At 37.7% G+C, this 11,558-nt stretch overlaps 1 protein-coding gene across 3 annotated transcripts in view; it reads right to left on the bottom strand.

Moving 5' to 3' along the window:
• The window catches only part of grm3 (glutamate receptor, metabotropic 3), a 46,818-nt gene that overhangs the window by 20,134 nt on the left and 15,126 nt on the right, over positions 1-11,558 (bottom strand). For 2 of the 3 annotated variants that reach the window (XM_016243233.1, XM_016243250.1), the window contains exons 2-3: positions 8,237-8,847; positions 4,272-5,145 (exon numbers count right to left, since the gene is read on the bottom strand). In XM_016243233.1, the coding sequence (XP_016098719.1) occupies positions 4,272-5,145; positions 8,237-8,695 (1,333 nt within the window). In that variant the 5' untranslated portion in view covers positions 8,696-8,847. Of the gene's footprint in view, positions 1-4,271; positions 5,146-8,236; positions 8,888-11,558 lie in introns of those variants that run through there. The other variant, XM_016243242.1, reaches the window with a different exon arrangement.

The following is an 11,558-nucleotide window of genomic DNA, read 5'->3' as shown; positions in this document are numbered from 1 at the left end:
GGGGGGGGGGAGTAGAGCGCAGTCTCGGGAGTACCCCCCGGCCTGCGAGGGGCGATGGGGGTATGTGACGAGAGTGGCGGGGCCGAGAGCTGTGGGAACGGAATGAGGCCGGTGGAGTAATTGATAATGAGCAACACCTGCACCACTCACCATTCTCGAGTCTCACGGAGGAGCTCCGGAAGGATACAAAGGAGATACAAAGGAGGAGTGACGACAGGGAAAGACGAGAGAGGACCAGGCCTGGATTTTATTTTGTGTTTTGGTTTTGTTTGTGCGCGACAGTCGTCCGCGAGGGGCTGTCGCGCTGTTTTGAGTTTATTTTATTATTAAAGTTGGTTTAAATGTTCGCCGGTTCCCGCCTCCTTCTTCTCGGCCTACAAACATTGTTACAAGTAGTTTGGCCAAAAATGCTTTTTTGCTCAACAAGGCTGTATTTATTTGATAAAAAATACAGTATAATAATGTAATATTGCAAAATATTACTAGAGTTTATTTTTCTATTTTAATTTAAGATGTAATTTATTCCTGTGATGGTAAAGATGAATTTTCAGCATCATTACTCCAGTCTTCATGATCCTTCAGATATCATTTTAATATGCTGATTTGCTGCTCAAGAAACATTTTTAATGATTATCAATGTTACAAATTACTATTATATATAATAAAGTTTTCAGCATTATTTTCAATGTTTGAAACTTAACAAAACTGCTTAATACTTTTGCGGAAACCATTATATATATATATATATATATATTTTTTTTAGATGGATCATTTTACTCAGTATTTGTATGCTCTTCATATTAATGCTTATTAGAAAACAGTTCTATCAAAAAAAAAAAATTTTATGTTCCACAGAAGAAAGAAAGAAAGATAGAAAAGTTTGCAACAACATGAGGGTGAGTAAATGTTTAACTTTAAGGACTCGATTCCAAGCTCCCAGCTCACTGTTAATATCAAGTGTAAATGGGCTGCCACTAGTCATACAAAATGCCAAAAGGTGTGCATCCGAGTTCTGAAAACCAGCCAAGCAAATGACAAATAGACTCCAAAAGCTCAAGTGTGAAAGCACCTTTAGTAATAATAGGCTCTCCATAGATAAAAAGAAAGCTAGAGAAGGGTCAGCTGTGTGAACTTTGTGAGTCAGAATGCTGGGAAGTGCAGAGGACTTAATTCTTCACTATAGGGAGAAGAATGTGAACTGTAAATCCTTCTGGGCTTCTCTTCTCATCTCTTCCATCTTTCCTCCGTTTCTCTCTTTCTCCATGGCAGATCATCTATACCAACACCCTTCTTTGGATTCCAGGCACATCTACGATCCTTCTCACTCCACAAGCTCCTCCATTCTGTTTTTTCTGTCTCTCTCTCTCTCTCTCTCTCTCTCTCTACATCCATCTCCTCTGTCTGCATGATGATGATGTTTTTTCCCCTCCTGTTCTCCTGCATGGCTTGCCTCCTGCCTCCCTCTCAATCGCCTCAGACAGCAAACCCCACACGTCTTTGATTCTGTGCTTGAAAAATGAAGATGGTAAACTTCAAAGAGAATGTTCTTCTGCTGATGCGTATCAGCCCACTCAACCTCTCTCTCGTCATTTTATCTGCCCGATCTTTCTATCTTTCTCTCTCACTCTTTCCATCTGTCTTTGTGTCTGTTTCTCTCTTTTCTGTGTGTGAAACTAGCGTTACCTCCCTCTGTTGCTCTGTCTTTTATACATACACATGCACACATATGCACTGTACAAAAAGTACTGTGGCGGTACAGTGATAGTATCATAAGGAAAAGCATGGCATTTTGTTGTATGGCACAATTTTTCATGTAGTTTTGTGTCTTTTTTTTATGTATTATTCATTTTACATATGAAGAGTTTATTTGCAAAAACGGATAACTAATAACATTATTTTCAAAAATCATGTTTTTGTTTTATTATGTTATCATGTTTTTATTGTGTTTTAGCTGTATTTTATTTTTTTAACCTAATCAAAATAACCCAACTGCAGTTTGATTGAAATTGGAATGCACAATGGAAAAACATGATTTTTGAAAATCTATCATCGATATATATGGATCAAAAGGGACAGTAAAAACATTTAAAATGCTACAGTTTCTATTTCAAATGCTATTCTATTCTATTTCTAACTTTTTATTTAACAAAAAATTAAAAAAGTAACATGTTCCATAAAAAAATATTACACGGCACAACTGTTTTCAACATTAATAATATTCCAAAATGTGACTTAGACGCCAAATCAGCATAAAATGATTTCTTAAGGATCATGTGACACTAAAGACTGGAGTAATGGTTGCTGAAAATTCTGCTATGCCATCATAGGAATAAATATAATTTGAAAATGTATTAAAGGGGTCATAGGATGCCCATTTTCCACAAGTTGATATGATTCTTTGGGGTCATAATGAAAAGTCTGTAACATAATTTGGTTAAAATTTCTCAATGGTAGTGTAAAAAACACATTTTTTACCATCAAAAACAGCTCTATGTGACGAGAGTGGCGGGGCCGAGAGCTGTGGGAACGGAATGAGGCCGGTGGAGTAATTGATAATGAGCAACACCTGCACCACTCACCATTCTCGAGTCTCACGGACTAAACATTATACTCACTTCTTCTGTAGATGAAGCTGGATCATGAATGATTCGCGCGAAGACAGACGCGTTTATGTAGATCGGGGGCGCATTCCCTTCAGAAACAAACGTAATCCACTGCGAGTTCAGCGGCTCAGATGTCGGGAGTAAATGACGACTGCTATGTTCATTATTACATCCATCAACAAAACACCTCAATCGCTTAGGAGTCATTCTTGTCTACATCTGCTCTAGCGGTGAAACAATGGCGGACTGATGACAGCTCACTCAGGGCAGGTCTAAGGTAAGACACCAGTCCAGTCTGTGCTGAAACGCTACTGTCAATCAAACTATCATGGGAGGGGCCTGTCTGTGTGATGTCACACAGACAGGCATCTGAGATCGGCTCGATTTGAGGAAGGGGAAAGCATTTAACCAGATTTTAAAAAAAGCACTGGGTGGATTTTTATCATTATAGGGTGGTTGTGTTCACACACTGCCAACACACATTTCAGTTCAAACAACTTGTAAAAGTGCATGTAGCATCTTATGACCCCTTTAAGAAAGAAATCAGTTGTTTTAAACGGTAATAATATTTCACAAAATTACTGATTTTTATAATATTTTTTATTTATTTTTACTGTATATTTGATCAAATAAATGTATTCCTGTTGAGCATAATAGATTTCTATTAAGAATATTTAATTATTGATTAATTATTATTATCAGCATTATTATTATTATTATTATTATTATTAAATGTAAATATTAATTTCTGATCCATTGTACCAAGGTACCAAAAAGTACTAACCATGGTATTTTGGGATTTTACTATGGTACCACTATGGTATTTAAGATATGGTACCATGAACTTCAGTACTATGGTATATTTCAAAATACCACAGTATTACCATCTGATACTGCCACTGTACTATAGCACCATCACAGTACTTTTTGTAAGTGTATACTGTGCTATAGACCATGGTATTTATTTACATCACTCTGCAGCCTCTTTCTTCTCACATTAAGGAATTTCAGCTCAAATCAATATTTAATGTCCATTTATTTATTTATTTGGTAAGTACTCTTGTAATCAACTAAATTATGCACAGTCTGCCGGTCATTATTGCAAAATAACCCCCTTAGAATGATATAAGACCACTCTGTTTCAAGTGAGGATCCTGATTACCCTATCAAGGTTTATTTTGCAGCTCTACATTATCCCTTATGTATGCATTATGCGCTGCTTATGTATAATGTAATTGTGCTGCTGTTCCCATCATCTCTGTTTGGCGTAGTCAGAATTCTCTGCATCCTTTCCTCCTCGAAACTTCTAGCTATCGTTAGCTCTCTCCCTCTGTGAGTTTGTCTTTGAATGTGTTTGTGCATAGTCACAGATAAGTGTGGCATAATCCCATCTACTTGCCACGCCAACCTGAGCATGCTGAGCACTTTTACATAGTTTATTTTTACCTGCCTCTCTCTCCTTCAGCTGTCAGTCAATGCCGAGCTCTCAGCGGCGTTGACAGAAGACGCTCAACTCCTGCCTCATTCTCCCAGTCGCAATCAAGACACACAGTGTCTCTAATTACAGAGCCTGTAAACATGCCGTTTTGGAACCACGGAGTGACACAGATACATGGCGAACAAACTCGTACGCTGCTAGACTGTGAGGAGAAAAACAAAGCAGGTTACCTCTAAAGTTGACATGAAGTAGAAAGTCCCGGTAGAGTTTCCTGCCGTCGAGACTCCGCATGGCTTCGCACAAGCGCGTGGTGTTGGCGCAAAGAGTCCGTTGCATTCGATGCAAGGCGTGCGCCATGGCATATACAGCGTTTACGACAAACATGATCTTTGATTCGGGCTCAAAATTTGACTTGTCGATAGCCAGTTCTGGGTCACAAGGTGGCTTTGGGGTTCCCGCCCCTGCTGCCGAAGCACCGCCCAACGAACACTGAAACTTTTGTTCCCAGAAGTCTTTGAACCAAGGGTTGCGGTGATTATTAAGAGGCGTGAGGCTCTGGAAGTAGCGGTTGAACTCTGGTATAGGATGAGCAGCGAGCTCCAACGTAATCGCACCGTCTGCCGTGAATTCGTTCCCTTTTACGATGCTCTCTTGTGCCCCCCATCCATCGCTCGCCACCCAGAGGAAAGATGCATTGAGGCGGGCGGCGGCCGCGATGAGTTCTCGTGCGTCGTCGCTACGCAAAAACAGCACTGCCACGTGGGCCGTGGGCTTTTGTAGAAGCTGACGGACCACCGCCTCGTACGAAGAGCGTTTCGCGCTCGACCGTCCTACTTTTTCCGAAGTAGCGATGCAGATGTTTCTCAAACGGGCTTGTTGCTCGAAGGCTTCGATTCCCGTTTCTCCGTAGTCACCCTCTGAGGCCACGGTGGAAACGTAGGTCCAGTTGAAAGCACGCAGGATCTCCGCCATGGCCTTGGCCTGGTAGAAATCTGGCGGGACGGTGCGTGCGAAGTAATCGTAGCGGGATTTGTCGCTGAGTTTGGCACTGGTACTGGCATAGCTGATCTGAGGGATCTGAAATAGTCGCAGCAGGTTGGCCACCTGGGAGAAACACACAAACATATTCTGCATTACGAATCCTGTTTCGATCAATAAGTCAGCACCTTGTGAATGAATTATTCAAAGTCTATGATACATAAAATATTCTTTTTTTAGTCATTTGATTGGATCAAGCCACATTAGCCCAATTAAGAGGACGCAGGCAGCCTCAGCAGGGCCGAGCAGCATGGAAATGTTTTTCTTTGGTGAGACGCAGCTTGGCTCTTCCATGTCTCACATCCCACACACAGACATGTACAGGATAACGTCTCTTTTCCTGCATAACACTGACACTGGCATGCACAATGACAGCTCGCTGCTCTTTACGTCAAAGATAGGACAAAACCTGCAGTTCGTTCTTGTTGTATGCAATGTTTATCTTGTGTTTTGGGATGCTCACAGATATGTGTTCTACATATGAAAGTAATGAATGTTTGCAAAATGCTCAAAACAAGAGTTGCTGACATTTTGTTGATGTTTAGATGTAAGTAGAGATTAAAGCCAACTTGAGATCAAAATTGACATTTAAAAATTTTAGAATTTCCTAATTTTTATTATTATTATTTTTTATTTCTTCATGTGCATTCCTGGTGTTATTGTGATTAATCAGACTATGTTATAAAAAAAAAAAAAGTTTAAATCAAGTCCCATCCTACTTTCCTTTTTTGCTGATATCACTGAGGCCATGCATGCTATTGGCTAATTTTAAACCAGATTTATTTATTGTTTTAGCAAACCTGAATTCTGTCTCTCTGAAATATTCTGTCTGAAATACAAAACCGTTTACAAGTTTCAGTTTTTTTTTTCTCTTTCAAGGCTGAATGTATTTGATTAAAAATTCAGTAAAAAGCCAATATTATAAAATATTAATGCGATTTAAAATAACGGTTTTCCTTTGGAATATATTTTGAAATATAATTTATTCCTCTGATGACAAAGCTGATTTTTCAGCAGCATCAGTGTCACATGATCTCCCAGAAATCATTCTAATATGCTGATTTGAAGTCAGATAAAAAGAAAACAATATAAAAGTCTGTCACTTTTGATCAATTTAATACATTCGTGCTAATTAAAAGTATTAATTTCTTTTATAAAAAAAAAACTTTTAAACAGCAGACTTTAAAAAGATGACAATAGGATGTAAAGAAAAAGCAATTTCTAAAGACAAGTCCCACAAAAGCAAAAATGACCTTGTTTTTTTTCAGTTCGACGGAAAGTAAACCTGTATTACTTTATCCCTTTGAAAGCTGAGATATGAGGTAACTTAAAAGAATAAGGAGGAATGAGGGACAGAAGTGTACACAGTCTCTCAGGAGAGAGTCTGCCAGAGGGAGGGAGGCGGGATTGTCAAACAACAGCCGGTGTCGTGAGAGAAAAACAATGCCCAGTCGTTGGCGATGAAAGGAGAGCGATGGATAACAATGGTTATCTAACGAGAGACCACTGTGAGGTCACAATTCTCCCAGCTCTTTGCCAGAAACAGAGCAACATCGCTAAATAAAACTGCAGGAAGACGGGGGGAAGAGTGACAGCGAACAAGAAAAAGACAGAGAGAGGGAACAAGAAGAAAGGAGGGTTAGACAGATTACGGATTTCGGAACTGATAGAGGAAGTCAGCTTTTGCTGAGCCACAAATGGGGAGAGGGTTATGCAAAATTATGCAAATTCCCATGGCTCTGTCACCAGTGGTACTAGAAAGCAACACCGCACAACACACACAATAGTATAGCCGCAGTGCTAATCCGTGCACGTACAAGAGGAAAGAGCAAACTGGATTTACAGGAGTGAAGAATGAAAACAGGGGGTGGCACAGAGTTATTTGAAGGCGGCCCTCTAAATAATGGATTGAGTTCTTCATAGTTGGTCAGGAAAAAGGGCTGTGTTGTTTTTTTTGCCAAGTAGGTTTCTAGAGAGTAAAGAACAAATTTGTGATTCACAAAGCCGAACTTGCAAGTAATTCAGTAATTTTGATGAATTCTTCCAAACTGTACACAAATAAAATAGGTTTATTAGGTGACTGTGCTCAAAATGTGAACCGGAAGATCTCAAGGGAGGTTATGCTACAGAGACCGGATTTTCTGCTGCTTGTTTAATTTTAGTGAATTAAATGAGCTAATTAATCTCAGTTCTTGAACATGTTGTTGAAAATAATTTGTGAAATCAGACTATGTTTAATCCATTTGTTCGGGACTATATGAAACACTATACATATTTTAGAAAATAAACGAAATAGGTTTTTTTATTTAATATGACGTGCACTTATTTATTTAGCATAATTATATTTATATCTTTTTCTTGTAGTATTCCGTAAACAATTTATTATTTTAATGTATTCTTGTAAGTTGCTTATTACTTACAGTGTTTAAAAAAATGTAAGTTGTACATAAACCAATGATTATGCTTTAGAAGAAAATGCTATTTCAAAAATACTATTACTAGATAATACTATTTCAGTCTTTCAGTCTGTGTTACTTGCTGTTTCTTTGTAATTAATTTACTTAATTTTTTCTAGCAACTTTGAATGAAAATAGTTTTAAAGGCAAACAATTGTTTTAAAGGAAAAAAATATTCTTTATTTATTGACATTTTTAGATATTTGGACGTTTCATTTTACTACATAAATTACACAAAATCATATTTCAAATGTGAATTTTAAACCTTTTTTAAATAAAATTTTTAACCTAAGTTGCTAACAATATTTTATTTATTCCATAAACAATTATTTTATTTAAAAATATATATTTTTTAAATAATTTTTTGTAAAACCCAGAAATTGTAAAATTGCAAAATTGTCTGTCTTATGAAGAAATATAGTATATTAATATTTTTAATATTATGTTAAAGTGGACTAATGCATGTGGTCTGGTATGTTGCGTGGTGGTGCATATGCAAAAACTAATTATTAAAAAATTATTTTTGATTATTTTAACTAATTATTTTATTTTTGGTTAAATTTAGTAAAACTTTTCTCATTAACTCATTAATTATTTATATATATAAATAAATAATTATACATATATACATATATATATATATATATATATATATATATATATATATATATATAATTTAGCTTAAATTGACTGGTTCTGACCTGTATTGAGACACTGCTAAAAGATCCCCCAATGACACCGACTATGGCCAGCGGACTGTCTTCCTGAAGAGCGTAGGATCCATCAGGACAGATGAACTCTGTATCATCTACTTTTGTAAGCGAAGCTCTAACAAACTCCAGCGCCTGTTCCAGAGCGTAGGTGTCCCTCGAGCAGGTGTCCAGGATATGGACGCCCAAAACCACACCCGGTAGCAGACCTACGTCCTGGTTGATCTGATCTATGGCGAAGAGCATTGCCTCAAGCCGCTGGATGCCTCGGTCTTCATTGATCCGGCCACATTCATCCATGCCCATGCCCTTCTCATGGATGGGGAAGAGGCCTCCCAGAACCAGGTCCCCATCGATCTTAATTTCTTTGCGGGGAGAGTCTCCGCTGGAGAGCAGGACCGTGGTACCCAGCAGCACCAGGAGCAGAGCACGGACAGCGGACCACATCATTTAAGGGAAGAAGATTGAGGAGGTGTAACGGTCAGGTGGGGAGAGAGAGGGTGAAAGGTGGGCGTCAAGGAACTGACAGAGGCATGAAGGGGAAGCAGGGAGCTCTGTCTGGTTACTCATGGAGATCCACAGCACTGGGTTCAGCCTTTGAACTGCACAGAAACAGACAGAGAGAAAGAGACACTATAAGGCAAGGAGACAGACTAAGCGTTGAAATATAAATGTGAGAAATAGTAATGCTCAATATGGCGGCTATACTCCCCCCCCCCTTTCAGTAAAAAAAACTTTGTTTGCTCTAGAAAGTCAAGTCAAGTCAAGTCACCTTTATTTATATAGCGCTTTTAACAATACAGATTGTGACAAAGCAACTGAACAGCATTAATTAGGAAAATAGTGTCAATAATGCAAAATGACAATAGTAAACACTCATTTTTCAGTTAAAGACAGTTCATCATTGAATTCAGTGATGTCAACATCCAGCTCAGTTTAAATAATATCTTTGCAATCATGTCAACGATAACGCTGGAAATGAAGAAAGCACATAAACGGGACCAGTCTAAAAATGTTGTTCTTGGTCTTGAAATATTTAAGTGACATGAAATCTTGACAAACAGTTTTGGAGATTTCAGACTTTTCCCAGTCAATGTATTTTGATGAATTACTGCTTCAATGATGTGCCTATGGAGCTGGTCAACCGTGAAGTACTATAAATTTGTGCCATCATTTTTTTTTTTTTAAGTTGCTAAAAAAATTACCGTAGAAGAGCTGCAATAGTTATCAAGTTTTTTGTTATGTTCTTTATATTTTTAGTTCACCCAAGTTTTCCATATAAGTTTCTTTCTTCTGCTTAACATAAAAGATGATGTTTGGAAGAATGCGTGTAACCAAACAGTTGCTGGTCTCCACTGACTTCCATAGCATGGAAAAAAATACTATGGAAGTCAATGGTGACCAAACACTGTTTGGTTACACAAATACCTCAAAATATCTTCTTTGTGTTCAACAGAAGAATGAAATACTGTACATACAGGTGTGGAACAACTTGAGGGTTGATACATAATGACATACGTTTCATTTCTGAGTGAACTATTCCATTAATGTAATATATTATATATATATATTGGTATATAAAACATGTTTAATACATGTTTACAAAATACATGATACATGTTTGGTATATAAAATAGACGTTTAGCATATAACTGTGTGCAATTTATGTTGTAGAACAAAATGTTCAAGTATCTTCTAGTAATGCTTACCACAGACTTTATTTTACTCATAAATCCAAAACTGTCACTATAAAAGCCTAAAGGAAAATCCAGAGGGAACCTGTAGGTCAAAAATGCTAATTCTCTTCTGGGTTTTTGGACTACCACCTGAACAACTCTATTACGTGCATAGGAAATATCTACCCAGAGGCGTTACAAAGACAGCCGCCGCTTGAACTGAATTAAATAGACTTTTGTTAGTCAGATGAAGAGAGTCAGACTTAAGCATTAGACATTTCAGGGCTCTCCTGTGTTTTTCAGGGTCAGTTTGTTCTCTGTAATCACAGTGTTCTGTTTAGAGTTGAAAGAAGATCGTCTGCAAAGATATATGACAGGCACGCACAGACAATCGAATCTCGACAAATTCACCCAACACCAACTCCTCCGCGCCTTCCGTACCCTTACGAACAGATTTGTCAAAACAGATTCTCAAGGATGGAAAACACATGAGAAACATAAATTAATCAGCACAGAAGCTCAGACATATGATGCAACTGTTTAGCTGATTGAGAGAAAAAAACTTTGTGTCCACTGATAGTCGTTTATTTAATTTAGGTTTTTTTTAACCCTTGATTCACTAAAGGAATTATGCTAATCAGGTAATTATCAATCAACACATTTATTTTGATTATAACTGCTTCTATGATCAATAGAAAATGTATGCTGGTGTCTCTTTTGAATAGTAAACTAAATTGTATGCCAAAATATTTTTGCTGCCTGTTTTCTCCCCTATTTTGCTTAATGGTCTAAGGTAACACATTTCACTCGCGTTTCAAAAAAAAGAATTAGACAATGAAATTAAGTTGTGACAAAAAGTTCAGGAATTGTCGCTTAGTTCATTGTAATTGAGTAAACAGTAAGTCAGATTCAATTTTATGTTGTGATCTCAAGCAAGATTATTTTTTCTCCTTAGTTTGCCCAGATTAAATGTCCATTCACACCAACTATAAAGATAATGATAAAGCTATAGTTCTAAAAATCGTACTCAATATTAAAGGGGTCCTATTATGCTTTTTCATTTTTTAACTTTTAGTCAGTGTGTAGTGTGTATGTTTGGGCATAAAAAAGACTTAGAAAGTTACAAATCTCAAAGTCCACTCCAAAGGGAGATATTTTGTTTTTTAGAACTACAAGAATTACAGCAAACGGCTCGTTTGGACGGCAGCATTTGTTTTCCGGGCTTTGTGATATCACAAAGCGGCTCATTGGAATATCATTAAAATAATTCCCGCCTACAGAAATTTGAATGGTTGGGGGGTGGGGAGGGGCGAGGTCGTGGTTAGAATGCTTGGTTGAGTGACTGCATCAGACGAGACGACGAAGAAGAAGTGCTGCTGCAGAGTTAGTGCATCAGAGAAAACCAAGAAGAAGTGCTGCTGCAGATTTAGTGCATCAGAGAAAACCAAGAAGAAGTGCTGCTGCAGATTTAGTGCATCAGAGAAAACCAAGAAGAAGTGCTGCTGCAGATTTAGTGCATCAGAGAAAACCAAGAAGAAGTGCTGCTGCAGAGTTAGTGCATCAGAGAAAACCAAGAAGAGCTGCTGTGCTGTAGCTTCAAATTTTCGGCATGTCTAGAACAATTCTTACAAGTACAA

The sequence above is a fragment of the Sinocyclocheilus grahami genome, unplaced genomic scaffold (assembly GCF_001515645.1).
Source record: "Sinocyclocheilus grahami isolate Dianchi unplaced genomic scaffold, SAMN03320097.WGS_v1.1 scaffold22.1, whole genome shotgun sequence".
Lineage (NCBI taxonomy): Eukaryota > Metazoa > Chordata > Actinopteri > Cypriniformes > Cyprinidae > Sinocyclocheilus > Sinocyclocheilus grahami.
This window is presented reverse-complemented; position numbering and strand designations above follow the sequence as displayed.